Here is a 19136-nt window from a genome sequence, read left to right as displayed (position 1 = left end):
GGCCTCCTGAGCCTGGAATCCAGAGCCTGGGCGTGGCCAAGGCTGAGCTTGGAGCTACTGCCCCGAGCCACACAGACCTCCTGGGCAAGCCGAAGCAGGCCTGGGTGTGGGCTGAGGATCACACTGGTCGGGGGCAGTGTGGTCACCCACAGGCACTGCCATTAAGAGTCCAGCAAGCCCAGGCCAGGCTCTCACACCAGATGTGCAGCGGCCCTCGCTGGCGGTGATATATCTTACGTTCCCATCCTTTGTCCTTCTCCAGACTTGGAGGGCGGGGTGGGGGAGGGCAGATGTAAAGGTGGGGAGTCACAGGGACTGAGGAGTGGCTGTGTGGGTCTGTGTGAAAGTGTGGCAGGGGTGTCTGGAGGAGATGGGGGAGGAAACCAGCGCTCTGGGGAAGTGTTCTGTGCGTGTCCCAGTCAGACTGGAGATGATTCGATAGTGACACCAACAATCCATTAGAAGGCCATAGTCATGACCCCATTTTACCAATGAGGAAACTGAGGCCCTTCCAGAGAGGTTAGGCATCCTGCCCAGGGTCGCACAGCGAGTCCCTGCAAGAGTGAGGATTCCAACCCAGGTCTGCAAGCCCAAACCCCTGTCGCTCATTGTTACACTCCACTGCCTCTGGCACAGGACTGCCAAAAAGGGATCCAGGAGGCATGGGTGGAGAAGTGCTTGATTTGGGTGTCAGAAAACTCACATTGAATGCTGCCTCTCCCGCTGCCTTGCTGATCATGAGATTTAAACTACCTTTAAAACAAATTATTTTTTATTATACAAATAATACATGATTGTTGCATTATACCAGGAAAATGCAGAACAGAAGAGAGATTGAAGAGCATCTGCACTCCACTGCTGCCCAGTATTAACCAGGGTCTTGTTCCCACATGGTGGAGTGGTAGAGGCCAGGTCACTGATTTCTCTGAAGCTCCCTGGTCCCACCCGTCTCCCCTTCATTTATTTAACCACTATTTCTTGAGCATCTCTTGAATGGCAGGCAGTGCCCCAGCTCCTGCCCTCCTGGGGCTCTCACTGCAACAAGGCAGACAGGCGGTGTGAGAAAACCGATGAGGACAAGCCAGTGAGGCTGAGTGGTGATGGGGAGCTGGGGGAGTGTTGAAAAGCGCCTCCCCAGAACATTTCATCTGAGTCTTGGAAGATGAGTAGGAGTTGGTCAGGAGAAAAGGGTGGTGGGCAAAGCTGTCCAGGGCTGAGGGCACAGCCTGTGCCAAGGCTCAGAGGAAATGCTCAGCTCGTTTAAGACTAGAGGGACTTTCCTGGTGGTCCAGCGGCTATGACTCTGAGCTCCTGGGAGGGACCTGAGTTTGATCCCTGGTTGGAGAACTAGATCCCACATGATGCAACTAAGACCTGGTACACCTGAATAAAAAAAACAATTTTCTTTTTTTTAGAAAAAGGGCTAGGGCATCACCCCTGTGAGGGGAACATGGAGTGGGAGACAGAGGTGGGGCAATCATGTCCCTACCCTTGCAGGACCAGACGAGGCGAGTGTGAAGGCGGTGAGCCATGCCCAGCTGATCCTGCAAGCCAGCACTATTTCTAAGAACTAAAGTGACCTGGACACTGAAACTCAGGGGATCCTTCACGCTCTCCCCCTTTCCCACCCCCCGTCTGCTTTTCTCAGTGTGCACCCCACTGCTCTCCCTACTCCCCACTTCCTCCAGTGGGGGGAAAGATAAAAGGCAAACTCTTAGGAAGAACCAGCAGTACGGCCCGACTGGATGCTTTTAACTAAGTCTGCGGGCAGGAGAGACTTTTTATCCCTTGCAAGTTAATGCAAACTGTTAGGGAGATAAATAAATGACAGAGCTGCCAATGGACTGTTGGGCTCAAAGAAGGGAAATTTGTCTCACTTTAGAAGAAGGACCTGGAGGGCTCAGCCCCATCGACTCGTTCATTGTGCTGTTATCTGCCAGAGAGGTGGTGACACCGCAGCAATTAAGACAAACTTTAGTCTATAAGTTCGTGCCTGCAATCTCATGGCTTCAAAACAAGACAAATGATACCGCCAAGGGAGGAAACAAAGTCTTTTTCTGACTCGGTCCAAAGTCACCGCGAATATTTGTAGTTGTTCAGCAGAAAATTTGTCATTACGAGGCCGGGCTCTGCTAGCTCCCCCTGCCTGACTTCATCATCCATCTTGGTGGCTTGCGCCAGCCTGGGCTGTCTCTGGGATTCTCCCTGGCTGCCCTCTGCGGGGCCCCACCCATTGCCAGGCACACCTGCCTGCCTCTTAGGTTATATGGGCATCTCAGGTGGAGCAGGACATGGTTTCTGCCAACCAGAAAGGAGTCATGTCAATGCCAGGAAGTGCATCAAAACCCAGCCCTACCATGGAGGGCTGCGGACCCTTCCCATCCCCCTTCTGCTCCTGGCATGGGGAATGCATTCTGCGCCTCCACCTGTGCAGGCTCCCACCCCTCCACCATCCCGCCTCCCCCGACCCCATCCCACATCACCGCAGCTGTTGACCTTCTCCACGTGCCCCTCAGAGCTGCTCCTCTTCTCACCTGTGGTTGGACTCAGCTGTGTCTGGCTGCTTGAAGGCCCATTCTAATAGGGCCCAGATTTAGTTAAAGGATGAAGCTCCCATGGGGAACGTGGGCAGCCGTCAGTGGGGATGGAAGACATCTTTGAGGCAGTATCTTGGTCCTCTCTGGGTTCCCCAGCCCACGTGGAGGCAGCTGTCCATCCCCTTTTAATGCACCTGTGCAGTAGAGGGATCTGGAGAGCTGCCGCCTTGCCTGCCTGGTACTATCCCAGGGGCTTGCTTTGAGATTATATTCTGCCTTCAGTCTCGAGTGTGTGGAGATCGGGAAGCATACGCCTGCCCGCAAAGCTTCAGGCCTGTTCAGCTCAAGTACAAGGCCCCTGGTTCTTGGCCTGCAGGCAGGGCACCCATGGCTTTCTCAGCCAGGCTACAGCGTCCAGCCCACCTTGCACTTGTCTGACTTCCCCCAACTAGGCTGGGCTCTAGATCACACTGCTTTGGGGCTGCAGGGCCTCTGTCTGACCACACCTGGGGAACAAGGGTCCCACCGTTCCTCCCTGTTCCCATTTCCTTCTGGAAGATCTCCAAAGCTCTGGGGTCCTGTAACCCCATATTTCCCAGATGGGAAAGCTTGAAGGGCAGGACAAGGAAGGTCTGGGTGGCTGACTGCTAAGAGGACTTGGCTCCAAGCCCTGGGCGGGGCCCACCTCCCAGTGTGACCTGGGATCTCCACAAGGACCGACCTGTCCCAGAAAACACCACCTTCCCAGCTTCCCTGAAAGTCTGAGAGACTCGAGGCTGCCTCCCACGGGGCTCTGGTCTCCAGGAGGCTCTGGCTAGAAGGCAAATGGGTGTCCCTGAGCCCAGGGAGGGGCCTGCGGGCCTGACCCTTCCTACCCCAGCCTCTCCCACCTCAGAGAACCTGCCATGTGCCACGTGTTAGGTTGATGAATCGGACCCCGGCGGGCTCACAGTCTGTACCCGAGAAAGGCGAAGGAAGCTTCCAAGAGGAGGGGGGCTTTTAAGAGGGGCCTGGACGGAGGAGTGGGGTTGGCAGTGTGGGCAGGGTGAGGCAGTTGGGCAGTCAGGAGCTCACTCCTGTCCCTCTATGCCCCTGGTCTCAGTCCTCCATGACCCTCAGAGCAAGGGCAGCTTGGCCTTGGGGTTGCTAAGGGTGACTGTGGGGACGACCAAACCTAAATGGGTTGAAGGTGGCCCTGCCCAGCCAGAGGGGTCTTTGGAGGAGAACCCCTCAGGGGTTGCCCAGCTCCCCATCTTCCCAACACTGAACTGAGAGAAACTCAGACCTGGGGGGCTGTCCCCAAGCTGAGGGTCTAGACCTGGAGCCCTTGAGTGAGTGCGTTCCATGACTCCATGAACTCTAAGGTGTGGACAAACTTTGTGGGTGTGTGCGTGTAGGGGCACATTATCCTGGGGGCAAGGGTCTGTCACTTCTACGGTATGCACATGGCAGTTCATGACCCCCCAAAGTGAGAAGCCTTGCTCTGGAACATCAGGGCTGGGAGGAATTTCAGGACTTGGTGGCACTGACTACTCCCATTTACTGAAGAGGAAACTGAGGCTTAGAATGAGACATGCTTTGTCCAAGGTCATCCTGAAAGCTGGTTTCCTGGTCCAGGGCCTCGAAGAGCCCTCTGAAAAAGTGAAAGTGAAAGCGTTAGTCACTCAGTCGTGTCCAACTCTTTGTGATCCCCTGGAGCATAGCCTGCCAGGCTCCTCTGTCCATGGGGATTCTCCAGGCAAGAATACTGGAGTGGGTTGCCCTCCTCCAGGGGACTGAATCTGCATCTCTTACGTCTCCCGCATTGCGGGCAGGTTCTTTACCACTAGAGCCACCTGGGAAGTCTCCGATGAGCCCTCTAGAGGGTGTGCTTCTCAGTGCGGCTGGAGGGCGTTGTGTCCGGGTGGAGGGGGGTCACCGAGCAGATCCCTGGGCCCCATTCCGAAGGTACCGATACAGTATCCTTGCACACCAGAGTTCGTGTGCAAACTCTGTTCTAGAGGACAGGGTGTGCGCCTGCTCACGTTACACAAGCAGTGCTTGTAGAGCTGACTTCTGGAGCCATGGTTAAGTGTGTGGCTGAGAGTATGGCTCTGAGTTCCAAATGGTACCTTTGGAACCTACTCCAAATGGTACCTACTCACTTACTGGGTGTCCTTGGGCAAGTCTCTTGACCTCTCTGTGCTTCGGTTTCTCCATCTGTAAAATGGGGGCATTCACAATACCTCCTACCCCATGTGAATGGTACAGCTGATAAAGGAAGCCCTCAGCAAGTGCTGACATGGGATTCCTGCTCATTCTCCCTCTCTCCCTGGGCTTGGGATCCGAGGACAACAGGCTGCCTGGGTGCATCCTCTCAAAGTAAGGATGACCTTTGTGTCTGGGTGGCGGCTGGTTCATGTCCTGGGCTGGGCAGGTCCCTCTGGGGAGCATCTTTCTGCAACATGTGCCCCATGCAGCTCTCCCCGCCCTGAGCACTGACCCGGGGAGCAGCAGCCTCGATGGCCCGGGCCTCATCTCATCCTGTGACCTCCCAGCCTCAGGGATGCGGCAGGTGCTCAGTAAGTGGATGAATGCTCTGCCTGAGGCCCAGGGGCAGCTGGAGGCCTGCACCACCTTGAAAAGTGTTACCAAGAACATGACAACTCTGCCCCGGGAAACAAAAGGATGTCACACAAAGGCTGAGCCTTCATGGGCAAAGAGCTGAGCAGCGCTGGAACCACAGCCCCACCACCGTCCACTCAGTCCACACTTACTGGGAACCTGCAAGACCAGGTTCCTGGCACTGGGTGGGGTGGAGTGGATCCATGTGAAGAAAACTCTCTCTGCCCTTACTGGGGGCGGGGGGAGGAGGTGGAAGATAAAACAAGTGAGCACAGTTAGTGGTTTGTAACAAATGCCATGGAGGGCGCTGGTGCAGGCAAGGGGAACACGGGTCCCAGGGAGCAGCTGTGGGCGGGCTGCGGTTTCAAATAGGGTGTTCAGGTCAGGCCTCACTGAGATGCCCTGTGAGCAGAGACCTGAATGGGACAGAAGGGATGCATGTGGACACACTTCCGGGGAAAACATCCTGCATTTGGTGCGGAGGCCTGAATGAGGTGGTGTAATACCAGCTGCCAGGGACATAAACGCAAAACAGTTTAGTTCAAGCTCATTGAACAGTCATCAATGCAAGGGTTCCTGGGGGTGACACATTCCTCCATGTGGTGATTCAAGGATTCAGGCTCCTTCGCTTGTATCTCAGCCCTTCCCCGCCTCCCACCACAGTCACTTGTCCGTTTAGAAGAGGGTGGGAAAATGTGGCGCACAGAAGGCACGTCTGCCTCTTAAGCTCCTTGGCCAGGAAGCAACCTGCCATCAGCTTCCGCTGATGAGCACTAGCCCCTCGGCCCCTGATTAACGAATGGGGGACTGAGAGCTGGGGGCCGGGTCTGGGCAGCGGCTTCCCCATAGCCCTGCGCTATGCAGGGAGCATGAACTGCTCCTGCAGTTTGGGGGTCAGCTTGGTATCTCTGTGGTGGCCCTCAGTGGGGAGTGGGCCTGGATGATGGCACCCCACTCCAGTACTTTTGCCTGGAAAATCCCATGGATGGAGGAGCCTGGTAGGCTGCAGTCCATGGGGTCGCTGAGGGTTGGACTCAACTGAGTGACTTCACTTTCACTTTTCACTTTCATGCATTGGAGAAGGAAATGGCAACCCACTCCAGTGTTCTTGCCTGGAGAATCCCAGGGACTGGGGAGCCTGGTGGGCTTCCGTCTATGGGGTCGCACAGAGTCAGACACGACTGAAGTGACTTAGCAAGGAGGCCAGGTGGCCGGAGTGGAGTGAGAGTGGGGTGTGATGGGAGCTGAGGTCAGAGATAACGGGGTGGGGGGCTGTGGCAGACTATAGGGTCATACAGGCCACTGTTGGGTCTTGTGAGCACACAAAAGCTCCTGGCGGTTCTGGGTGGGGAGGGCCATGATCCCAGTGTTCCAGCCAGCTCCCTCTAGCGGCCGTGTGGAGAAGAGACTGTAGGGGAGGTGGGACCAGGGGCCTGGGAGGGGGCTGTGTGCTGGTCCAGGCGTGATGCCTTGGATGGGGATGGGAAGCGGTGGAATCAATATACTTTGAAGGCAAAGACAACAGGACTTCCAGGTGGGCGAGCTGTGGGGTGTGAAAGAGAAAGGCAGCACGGCCATGGCCCAGTACCCCAGAGGGCACTGGGAGGATGGAGACGGGAGAGTGGCAGAGGGGGCTCTTATAACACTGGGACTGCCAAGTGGAACCCCAGCCTCTCTGAACCTCGCTTCCTCACCTATAAAATGGGAGGAGAGGCCTCCTGTAAAAACACACTTACCTGGCGGGTGGTTGAGAGCATTACTTGACAGGATGGCTCTGAATGGCCCGAGGTGAGTGAGCCCTGCTGAGGCTGGGGTCCAGGGCAGTGGGGGCCGACTCGCTGTGGAGAGGAGCTGGGGGCGGGGCTGGGATGGGAGGGAAGGGGGTGCCTCTGAGAACCACCCCAGCCCTTTTCCAGCTCTGGGTCTCCTTCACCCACGGCTCCAGCTCAGATCACCATGTTGGAGCCGGAGTTGGAGCTGGGATTGCTTGGCTCTCGAGGGTGAGGACAAACTCCAGCCCAGCAATGGCGCAGGGTGGGTGCTGGCTGGGCCACTCCGTGCCAGGTGGCTTGGTTCAGGGACCTCCACACCTCAGTTTTTAACCTGTGCAATGGGTTGGTCTGCGAGCCTCCTCAGAGAACTGGAGGAAGCACGTTGGGGGAGGGGCTGGCACTACCCGCCCCTGCCATCCCTGCCCCACTCCCAGCCCTGCGTGGGCAACAGACACTCTGTGCAGCACGGCCCTCACAGGGGGAGGCGGTTACAAAGCAGTAATACTTTTATTCCCATCAGGGATGCTTACTGGGCCCGACCTTTTACAAAGAAGACGGTTAGGAAGAAGAAAGGGGGGCCAGGGTGTAGGGGCCTCCGTTTATGATGCCCCAAGCCCTCCACCCAAACCCTGCCAGTCAGGCTTCCAGACCCGAGGCAGGCGAGGGCTGGCTCTGCAGGGCGGGCCACCCTTGAGGGCTCCCTAGGCAAAGCCATCTGCCAGCAGTGTCGAAGGTGAGTCCGGCAAAGCTCTTTCGGTGCGGACAGCAAACGGAGAAGGTGCAACAGGTGGGTCTTCCCCTTGGTGACCAGTCCTGAGCTCTCAGCGTCCACCCCAGCCTCAGGGGGGGCCCTGCTGGCTCCGCCTCTCCTCCAGCGCCCTGCACACCCACATGGACACCACGGTGGCGTTTCCGTCATTGAACTGCACGATGAATGGGTGGCCCTGTGGGGAAGAGGAGGAAGCTGTGACAGCCATTCCCTGGACTTTGCACGTCGCCTGTTCACTGCCTTCCTCAACAGCCCTGTGAGGTGAGGGCAGCTTCAGTCCCATTTTATAGCCTTGATCACTGAGGCCCAAGGCAGAGCAGTCTGGAGCCTGTCTGGGGCACTCGCTGCAGCCCTCACATTCTACCTTCTCCTTAAACTCCAACCAGCCTGGAAGGTCCCCCAGGGTATAAACCTGTCTTAATTCCACACAGCCTGGCAGTTCCTCGGCCCAGCGTCACTCCCAACAGCTGGCAGGCAAGGCCGGGCACCAGAGCCGCCAGCGTTCCAGTCCAGTTGCTGCCCAGAAACCAGAGAATCATCTCGCCAGGGGCTACATCAAGCCCAGTTTTCTTTTGTTTCAAGCTCTCCTATGAACAAGCCACAGTCTATGCATGGAGGGAAGGCAAAGTGTCGGGGGTGCGGGGGCAGGAGGGATGCGCTGGCTCCTGCTGAGCAGCTGGGGGCTGGGGAGCAGACTCTGGAGTACAGCTGCCTCAGGCTCTAACTGCTTACCCACAGTCAGTCCCTCCCCTGCTGTCCAGGAGACAAGATCCCTCCTGATGATCTTAGGGCCTCCTTGGGAGTTCCCAGGAATGGTCAGAAAAAAGCAGGGGCAGCCACGGGTGGAAGGAAAACTGCAAAGCCTTCTACTCTTCCCCAAGTGCTTGTCTGTTAAGCAGTGCTCGCGTGGCAGTGTCCTCCCCTACCAAACTCTGTAGCTCAAGACTCAGGGAGCCACGGTGGGCGAGCAGAGAGAATGGGGGCTCCCACACCCCCCAGCTCCTTTTCTCCCTCTGGCTTCAGCTCTCCAGCTCCAGCTGCCCTGCTCCGCCTGTTCTGAGCCCTCTCCCCCTCAATCCCCACTGCCCTCCACCAGGCTGGGCTTTCCAGGCAGCTTTCCCTATGAGCTCATCAGGAGACACTGGGTGGGGGCTTGGATGCCCAGACCCCATGTCTGTAGGAGCAGTCAAAGCCCAGGCTGGGGGAGGGAAGGGGGTTGCTTGGTCAGCCCCGAGATGTCCCTGGGACAGAAGAACCTCCAGGCTTCCACCCCGGCTGACACCATGCCCCTTGCCCGGTTTTCCCAGTTTGGGCAAGAAAACCTGCCCCTGGAGCACCCTGTGTGGGGCCAGCTCAGAGGCACCGGGAACAGTGTCCAAGGTGCAGGGAGGAAGGGAGCTCGGCTTAGAGGGTGCCAAGGCACCCAGGGCAGAGGCTCACGAAGATCACAGTGGAGCTGGGCCTGCAGCCCCGCCTGGCACCTTCTGTGATCTGCCTGTGGCTCCCAACACACCTGCAGGGCCCCCCCCAAGGGAGCAGGTGCCCCTGCAGACTGCAGCTGGGGAAGGAGGTGGGAAGTCAGGTTGGGTGGGCATCCCCCAGGCCACACAAGCCTGAGCGGGGGCTGAGGCAGGAGAGCCCAGGTGGGACTCTCTTGTGGCTCTCATATGTCCCCCCCATATGTATAATCCCACCTCATGTATGCCTGCCTGAATCAGCGCCCAGATAGAAGGAATTCTTCCTGAAGTCAGCGAGCACGTTTCCTTTTCAGGAGGCTCAGAGGAGGCGACCTTGTGCCCTTCTGAAGAACAAAGGGAGATGCTATGCTCAGGAGCCAATGGGCCCCTCCCCTGCAGCCCGGGGTGCACAGTGTCACTTTCCCAGAATGCCGGGTGACTTTGGGGGCCATATGCTGCATCTCTGCTATCATCTGTTCAGGAGCAAGCAGAGCAGAACCGCAGGAGGGGAGAGGGGAGCGTTCTTCCCGTTACAGCAAGGCTGAGGGCTGCGCTGCAGGAAGCATTTCGCCCAGGTGTCCCGGGAGGCGGACGAGGAGAGGGTGGGCATCCACCACTTTGGTGCAGATTCAGCCCCCTTCCTCTCCGACCCCCACCCCCTGGCTGGGACGGGACCCCCATCTCCTGTGTACCCCTGGGGCTTTACACCACCCTGTACGGCAGTGACTGAGACAAGTGGTTTTGTCCCCATCTACTGTTGATGGGTTTGGGGGGATAAGAAGAGGAATCATAGAGGGAGAAAGAAAGGAGAGACACAGAGACGGAGGGGAGACCCCAGCCTCTCCACGCAGCCTGGGCTATGACAGGTGAACTTGGGAACTGGAGACTGCCTGGTCCACCACGTGACTGGATGCGCCGAGACAGCCAGGATGTGGGGAGTGAGAGCGTGGAGAGTTGTCCAGAGGAAACCAGAGCAGAGGCGGCACTGGGAACGCGAGAGATCACGGCAGTCTGGGGGCATTTCTGCCTGCAGGGTCCAAGGGTACCTCAAGGTCTGGGGGGGAGGCGCTAAATCACACAGGTGGGCGTGATAATCTCCACTTTGCAGATGAGGAAACAGGCCACAGGCTCATGGTTGACCTGTTCTGGCTCCCAGAGCTGTGACTGGATCACAAGTCTCTGAAACCCAAACCTACTGTCTGGGGCTTTTCCTGGGCTGCCTTGGGGTAGGCAGACATTGAGAGTCAATTCCTCCTTGCCTGATCTCTGCCACAGGATTCAGGCCTGTCTGACCAGAGGGGACTGAGACTGCAGGTCCTGACCCCTGGGAGAGTGGGGTCAGGATGGTAGGTCACTCTTACTTGACTCTGCCCTCCCATCAGCCCTGGGTGGGAAGCAGGGTAAGTACACCATAACCCCATTTTACAGAAGAGGAAACTGAGCCCTGGAAGGAACATGACTCGTTAAGTGCTAGGGCTTCTGGTTGCTCCTCTGGTACATTCTCAGGGCTGGACCCCAGCCCCTGTGACCCCGCCAGCGTGTGGGCTCCTTTCCTCCCTACCATGTAGCAGACGCTCCTCCAGCCCCAGACGTGCATGAAGCAGGTATTCCTCACGAGTTTAATGAGCAAACAAAAGCTGATGGATGATGCTGGGAAAAAGCATGAAGATCACTCTGCCACCCTTAGGGGCCTCAGTTCCTAGGTAGCTCCTGACAGGCCCGAGCAGGTGCCTGCAACCACTAGAAGCCTGGAGGCGGATGGAAACTGCACACTGGTTAATAGCGAGTCCAGCACCCAGGACTGAGCGCTGTGTGCCAGGCCTTGCCAAGAGCTTAGTCCCGATCCTCCCACCAGATCCCCAAGCTCACTGCGGAGGTGCACATGGCCACCTGGCAGATGAGGAAACAGACACTCAGGGACCTGTGTGAAGTCACGGAAGCCAGGGCTGGGCTGGAAGCACCACCTGGGTCTCTGGATGCCAAATGCCATGCTCAGGACCGCGTGCTCTCCTACATCTATGGCATGAGGGCTGCCCTCACAGGCCCCTCCTGGGGTTTCTGTGTGGCCCCCTGCACGACACCCTCTGCAGTACCTGGGTAAATGCACACCCCGCCCCCTCTCCCAGGCAGAGGAATCCAGACATGGACAAGTCCTCCAGCTCCCTCGGGCTGCCAGGACAACAGGAGCAGGGCGTGGCCCACCCGCTGCTGCCAGAACACCCACACGCCGCTCGTCGAGAGCATCTTCCACCCACGGTGACCCCCCAGACACCCAGGCCTCTGCTGCCCGCACAGTGTGTGTGTGAGCGGTCACTCTGCAGGCTGGAGCCGCCGACAAGCTCACTGGCCTCTGTACCAGGCAGTGGGAGCCACTCTCATTTCCCGGATTCTCTCAGGGCCGACTGCAACCATTAAACCGGCGAGGGCTGAGGTAAAATGGACCACAAACTCCGCCACAGAAGACGGAGGCATAATGAAGGGGAGAGGATGGGACCGTGAGAGGCAGGATGGACCCCAGGGTGGGGCACAGCGGAGCGGGAGCGACGGGTCAATGACAAGCAAAGCCAGCGGGTCGCTGGGTGCGGACCTCCCACCACCGGGCAGATGGTGCTCCGGCAGCAACTCGTGACGAGGAACCAGAGCACGAGGCGGTCCAGCACACCCTCCTCCACCTGGGCACTAGCGTCCAGGGCTTCGCTAGAGTTTGGCCCTCGACTTTGGTAATAACGGCCTAAATTTTTGCCCACTCGTGTCATCGTGATGAGACGCTTTCCTGATGACTAACAGCATGACCCTCCCCCTATGGACAGCCCTCCATGCTTCTGCCAGAGGGGACAGGGAGAGGAGGGGTCCGGGTGCCCACCGCACGGGCACGAGGTGGACTTTTCAAACCTGCTGCGATGAAGGGCGGCCTGAGGCTGACATGTCTGGACTCCCAGGCCACTGCTCATTCACTGACACTTTGCTCTGTGACATCAGTTGGGCTTCAAGTTTCTTCCCAAATAGGAATTTACTCCACTGGGGTCTCCACACTTTGTTCCCTTGAATAACTTCCTACAGAACTCTGTGCATGTGAATCATGCAATGCCTTGCTGGTGTGGCTGCCGCTCTGCCGCAGTGCTGGCAGGTAGCAGGTCCTCCATTAGCCGTGGGCCTGTGGCAGGTAAAGAATCCAATATGGGAGGCCTGGGTTCGATCCCTGGGTCAGGAAGATCCCCCAGAGAAGAGAATGGCAACCCACTCCTGGATTCTTGCCTGGAGAATCCCATGGACAGAGGAGCCTGGTGGGCTACAGTCCATGGGGCCACAAGAATCAGACACGACTGAAGTGACTAACACCCCGTTGCAGGAAACAGTGACCTGCCTGTCCTCTCTGCCTGCATCTGGTCACCGAGCCCCTGCTGTGGGCCAGGCCTGGGTTGCCTAAAATGGCCCTGAAGCCACCCAGCACCCTGTTTACAGACAAAGGAGACCAAGATGCCAACAGACACGACCTGAGCTAAGGTCACAGAGCTAGAAAGTGGCAAAGCTAAGGGCTGAACCCAGGACGGTGTTCTGCCACGAAGACACACCACTCTGCTCACTGAGGTTGGGCACAGTAACTTTTAAATCCCTACTTTTTAAAAGAATATATGGAACAATATTATTTTTTATTATTATATATTTTATTAACCCCTTGAATAAGTTACCGAAGGAGGTACTGTGTTCCCTCCACCCCCTATAACAACCCAGGCTTTATTTGTAGGAATGGGATAATAAATTCTGTGCCTGTTCATTTTTATGGTATATTATTTTTAACTGGGGCTTCCCTGATAGCTCAGTTGGTAAACAATCTGCCTGCAATGCAGGAGACCCCAGTTCCATTTCTGGGTCGGGAAGATCCACTGGAGAAGGGATAGGCTACCCACTCCAGTATTCTTGGGCTTCCCTTGCGGCTCAGCTGGTAAAGAATCCACCTGCAATGAGGGAGCCTGGAGAATTCCATGGACTGTATAGTCTGTGAGGTCACAAAGAGTCGGACACAACTGAGTGACTTTCACTTTCACTTTTTCTCTAGGGTGTGGTCTCTGTAGCTCTGGAAAATTTCTTCCAGATCCTGGATCTTCATTTTGCTGCTTCCCTAGAATCTAGACCCACAGAAAAGGAGCAGAGAACCGGGTGGGCTGGGGTTGTCACGCAGACCCCTGGTGCCTGCTCTGATGGCTGGCTGTCCTGCAGAGTGGGCGCCACCATCCAGCCCTGGTGCTGATGAGGAAGGACAGTGTGATGGCTGAGGACACGTGCAAGCGCCCTGGCCCTGGACAGAGTGCTTAGTCTTTCTGTGCCTTAGCTTCCCCGTCTATAGAACAGGCCTAAAGTAATAGTCAATAAATAGACTTGTGGAGTAATAAGTAAATTACTTGGTGAGAAGTGGCTGATACAACTTTCACCTCCTCTTCATCATCCCACATGGAGGGACTTGTGTTGTCATTATACTTCTCCACCCTATCCCCGGGGAGGAGGAGGAGTCAGGCTGGCGGGAAGTATGCAGCAGGCCCAGCCCAGGGGGTCTCCTGCCCACAGAAGGGCTGGGTTCTGGCCTGCCCTCTTCTGGCGAGCTCCCAGGCAGGCTCCAGACTGCTGTTCACGTCTGATGGAGCTCTGTGGGAAATTCCCAGCAAGGCCCAGCACATCAGCACAGCCTTTGACTCAGATTGCATAGAAGGAGAGCTGATGCTTCCTTTCGGCCATTTCCTGAGTCTTATTTCTCAGCTGGGTTTGAACATGGGGAGGCTGCTGGCTGGCCTTGTCACCCTACTGAATATCTCTGCTCCCTCTGCCTCCGGGCTGGGGTAGGAAACTGCCTGAGTGCAGACAGGCTTCCCAGACACACACTGAGTAGCGTGATGGGAGGCTACTATGCTTCCATGTAGAATACACCTAGGGGAGCGGCAGTGAGATGAAGGTGTGAGCCTTGCCTGTCAGCTCGTGTGGAATCTCACCGTCTGCCTAGCCCGGCTTACCTGGGCCAATGCCCCGCTGCAAAGCTCTCAGAGGCAAGGCGTTGGTCCTGAGACTGTGCTTTCTCAGCCTCTGATTCCTAAAGCTGGGGGTGTGGGTTCCCTTCTAGCTTTTAATTTTCTTTGAAATGAAGAAATGATCCTCAGCTGTGACATGCAATTTCAATCACCCTTCCTGAGTTTATTCTTCACAAATACCACGGAAATAGATGTTTCTTTCCAAATATTCAATTATTAGCAGCAAACTGCTTACCTCTAGCCACCCTAGACTGTACGTGAGGCACCTAAGGGGGTCAAGGTGAGATCTGCTTTCACCTGAGCAGATCTATGTGTTCCTACACAGGGTAATTGGCCAGGAAATGGCCCATCGAGAGGGCAAGGTGTTTTCAGAGGCTCCGCCAGTCATTCTAGGGCCTATGCTGACAGGGCAGCCCCAGGACCAGAGCAGTGTGGTGGAGGAGAGGGCACAGGGAAATTGCAGTGGGCCACTGTGAAGGGAAAGGAGTGGGTGTGTGTGTGTGTGCCAGTACCCGGGAGTAAATGTTGGAGGAAGTGGATCCATGTGGGTGGCAGAAGGTGCCCCCTGCCCATCTAGAGGGGTTGTGGTGGCTGCCCTGTAGAGAACTCAGACAAGATGGGTGAGCAGGAAGAGCAGGGAGCATGCTGGCTATCCCAGTCAGTCTCGGGCTGAGCAGATACCCAGAGAAGTCAGGACCGGAGGATGCCAGAGGGAGAGTGGGGTTCTTGCTCCAATAATGCTGAGGCCTCCTATCTGAGAGGCTGATTCTGCAGCAGGTCCAAGCAGTGAATAGGGCGGCCAATCACAGGCGTCTGGATGTTCAGGGTTTGTCTTCTGGTGTGATGGGCTGTGTGGTGGCGGTTTACAGACACAGTGCTCAAAAGGACGGTTCCCTCCTGTCCTCTTTTGTTCTTACCTTTTGAGATTTGATGTTTAAACTCTGAGTCCTTGGCTCTCTCTGTGTATATACGCATATGTGGGCATGTGAGTGGGCAGAGGGGAGGGAAGAGACAGCAAGTTCCATCACAATTTCTGGCACAGAGTGGGGAGCTCAGTGAGCTTGTTGAACAAAACAGAATGGACTGATTCTGACAGTGAGAGAATGAAGAGATGGGGAGAGACCAAGCCTAAAAGTCCTTCCTCTACAAACTCCCAGTCAAGGAACATTTTACCAAAACCATAACAGATGAATTTGTAAGAAAGGAAATCTGCAAGTGCCAAAAATGAAGAGGAAACGGAAAACCTCTTCAGTAAGGGTGCGAGTTGAGGTCTTGTGGCCCTAAGGGAGGCTATCAGTTCCAGGAATGCAGTACCTGGAAAGTGTAATACTAAGTGGAAACAGGAGACAAAGTCCAGCTGGGGAGCTGGCCTAGGACCCTGGGCAAAGCTGGGACTGCAGAAAGTCTGCCCACCAGCAAAGGGGATGCTGTGTAAGGTGACTCTGAGCCTTGTGCACTTTGGGGTCCTATGTACCACTGCTCTGGTCTGAGAACACAAGGCTGATTAACCTAACATAACATTGATATTGATCTAGCAATACTCTGGAGTATCTCTCAGGAGCAAATGAAAACACATTCTGAGGCAGTACTTCTGGAATGCAATCATTTCCACAGCAATAAGCCTCATTCAGAATGAGCTTACAATAAAAATTCTAAAACACGTGAGCAAACAATTGGGCATGGACAAGAGTCAGCAGACACAACATGCAGGAAGATTATAGCTCTCAGAACCAAGGTGATAGAAAATAATTGGAAAGAAAATGCAAAACAATGTACAGTTGAAAAGACTAAAGACATAAAAGAAGTTGAAACACTAAGAACAAGATATTATGAAAAAGAGAAGAGAGATTTGAAAAAGAATCAAATATAACTTATAGAAATAACACGTGTGGTGAGTGGGAAAAACAAAAGAAACTCTCCATAGATGAGCCAGACAGCAGGCTGAATACAGCTGAGGAGAGACTTAGCAAGCTGGAAGAATGGTCTGAGAAAAGTATCTAAAGCACTACTCAGTACTGACAGATAAGCAAAAAATAATTTTTTAATGTGAAAGAGAGAGACCCAGAGGAAAGAATGAGAAGAGACGAGACACAGTGGAAGATGGGAAATATTCAAAGAGACAACATCTGAAAATTTTGAGAACTGATGAAAGATATGAATTTTCAGATTAAAAAATCAAAATGATCTCCACGTAGAATAACTATACAGAAATCTATACCTAGACAAATTGTGGGGAAACTGCAGAACACCAGGAACAGAGATGGGAAAAGCCCCCAGAGAGAAAGACCATGGCAACTGGGCAGCCAGCAGATTCTCACCAGCTAGTGGAGCAGCCTGGAGAAGGAAATGGCAACCCACTCCAGTGGAGAATTTTTGGAGACCTGCCTGGAGAATTCCGTGGACAGAGGAGCCTGGTGGGCTGCTGTCCATGGGGTCGCACAGAGTCGGACATGACTGAAGTGACTTAGCATGCATTCATGCACTGGAGAAGGAAATGGCAACGCACTCCAGTATTCTTGCCTGGAGAATCCCAGGGACAGAGGAGCCTGGTGGGCTGCCACCTATGGGGTTGCACAGAGTCGGACACGACTGAAGTGACTTAGAAGCAGCAGCAGCATGGAGAATCCAGATGAAAACAGAGTCAAGGCTCTGGGGAAACTGTCAATCTAAACTCTTAAATCCAATTAAACTAACAATCAAGAGTTAGGGCAGAACTTCCCTAGAAGTCCAGTAGTTAGAATTTTGAGCTTTCACTGCTGAGGACTGGGTTTAATCCCTGGTTCAGGAACTAAGATCCTACAAGCTGTGAAGTACAGCTCCCCCCAACCCCCAGAAAAGAGGGCAAAGTGAAGATAATCCTAGAACAAAAGACAGAACTCTTAATGTACTTCCAAAAGGAAAAGAAACTTCAGGAGAAGGAAGTAGGATGCAACAGGAATAGGAACAGATAACTGGTAAACACATGGATAAATATCAACAGGTATTGATTATACAAAATGAGAACAAGAGTAATGAATAATTGTGAAGACTAAAAACGATGCCAATGAAATCCTGGACATGAAAGAAGAAGGGACTGATCAGAAATTCTTAGTCTCCTTATATTCGGTGGAGTAAAGCTGAGGTTGAGGCTGCTAGCTGCCTGTCAATATCCATTCCTCCTTTTTCCTTAGTGATATGAATCCTAAGTTTAATAAGGAATAGAGCTGATGTTTGGCAGAAACCAACAAAATTCTATAAAGCAATAATCCTTCAGTTAAAAAATAAATTTAAATTAAAAGAAAACAAAACAAACACCACAACGGGAAAGCACACACACACACAGAGGAACAGTGTCGTCCAGCAAAGCAGCCGCATGCCCAGCCTCTCTGGCAGCTAGCTTTTGGCCAGCGCCATGGAAGCCCGTAAGCGTGTGCTGATCCGCAGATCTGTCCTTAAACAAAGGAGTGTTTTGACCACTCTTCCTCATTCCTGTTGGCTAGAGCTCAAATGCCCCTTGACTAGAAAGGAACTGCCACCTAATCTGGGATACGTCCTGCCTGTCTTTATATGTGCGGGGAATATCCTGCTGTCATATTTAAGCTGTTGTTTATTTTAATCACGTGCAGTTAAAGCCAATTCTACCTAATATAAAGGTTAGGAGATTGAACCTAAAGCTGAATATTGTCGGGAAGGGGGTATATCTAGTGATTAACCTTTAGGCTTTGCTAAATTAAGTGAGAAACTTGGGGATAACCATTACAAGGCTAGAAATAGAATACAGTATCTAAACCGATGGGAAGACTACAAAGAAAGAAAAAAAATCAATCTAATAGAGTAAAGAAAGGAGAAAAAAGAAGTCAGAAAAGCATTGTAGAGAGAAAACTACAAAACAGAAGAGTAGAAAAAAACATTTAGGTGTATCAATAAGCAATAAATATAAATGATTAAACTAATGAATTAAAAGAGAGTCAGATAAAATTAAAGACATCAATAGCAAAAGGCAGAGATTCATTTAAAACAAAAGAACACAGAAATAATGAAAACAAAGGGGCAGAAAAACATGTAGCAGACGAATACTAACCAAAAGAAGATTGCATATGTATATTAATATCAGACAAAAATAAAACTTAAAATATACTAGAGGTAAAGAGAGTCACTACATAAAGATAAAAGAAACCTTTTAAAATGAAGATATAGCATGTTGACACAGGCACCTAACATCACCACCTTAAAGAAAGAACTGACAAAATCACAAGGAGAAGCAAAACCACACTAATAGTGGGAGACTTTAACACGGCTCTCTCAGTAATTGATAGATAAAGCAGGTAGAAAATTAGTGAGGACACAAAATATGTAAGTAACGCAATTCACAAATTTGACCTAAAGGATGTAAAAAGGACACTTCATTCAACAATTAAGAGAATCACATTCCTTTGAAGCAAAGAGAGTACAGTGAAAAAAAAAACCCACAGTGTAGTAACCACAGGCATTTCAACAAGTAACAAAGGTCTTTGTTATTTTGGTTGATATTATATCAATCATGCTCTCTGACCATGGGGCACAAAAAGAAGATAACAATCACAAGAGAACAAAACAACACTGAGTATGTGCGAACAAAAATACTTCTACATAATTCATGGGTCAAAAAAGAAATCCCAATTGAAACGGAAAATTACTTAGAAATGAATGACAGTGAAAATACTCTATATAAATATTTGTGGAATGCGGGTAAAGTCATGTATAGTTTTACATGGATATGTTAAGGAAAAAAAGATTGGAAATTTATGAGTTAAGTCAGTAAATTATAAATGGAACAAAAAGTAAATCCAAAGAAAACATAAAACAGCAGTAATAAAGAACAAAAAGAATTAGACATTAAAGAGATGATCAAATCAATAAAATACTGGTTCTTTAAAAAGGTTAGTAAAATAGACTAACTTCTGATAAAACTGGTAAAGAGAGAACAGAAGCAAACATTATTAGGGAATAAAAAAATGGTA

At 52.9% G+C, this 19136-nt stretch overlaps 1 protein-coding gene across 2 annotated transcripts in view; it reads right to left on the bottom strand.

Moving 5' to 3' along the window:
• Positions 1-7401: 7401 nt before the first annotated feature.
• Positions 7402-19136, bottom strand: part of MAP2K5 (mitogen-activated protein kinase kinase 5) — a 280907-nt gene continuing 269172 nt past the window's right edge. For both annotated transcript variants that reach the window (XM_005893296.3, XM_005893295.3), the window contains one exon: positions 7402-7857. In XM_005893296.3, the coding sequence (XP_005893358.1) occupies positions 7753-7857 (105 nt within the window). In that variant the 3' untranslated portion in view covers positions 7402-7752. The remainder of the gene's footprint in view (positions 7858-19136) is intronic.

Source organism: Bos mutus, chromosome 10, assembly GCF_027580195.1.
Source record: "Bos mutus isolate GX-2022 chromosome 10, NWIPB_WYAK_1.1, whole genome shotgun sequence".
Classification (NCBI taxonomy): domain Eukaryota; kingdom Metazoa; phylum Chordata; class Mammalia; order Artiodactyla; family Bovidae; genus Bos; species Bos mutus.
Note: the sequence above shows the minus strand (reverse complement) of the source record. Positions and strands in the feature narration are given on the sequence as shown.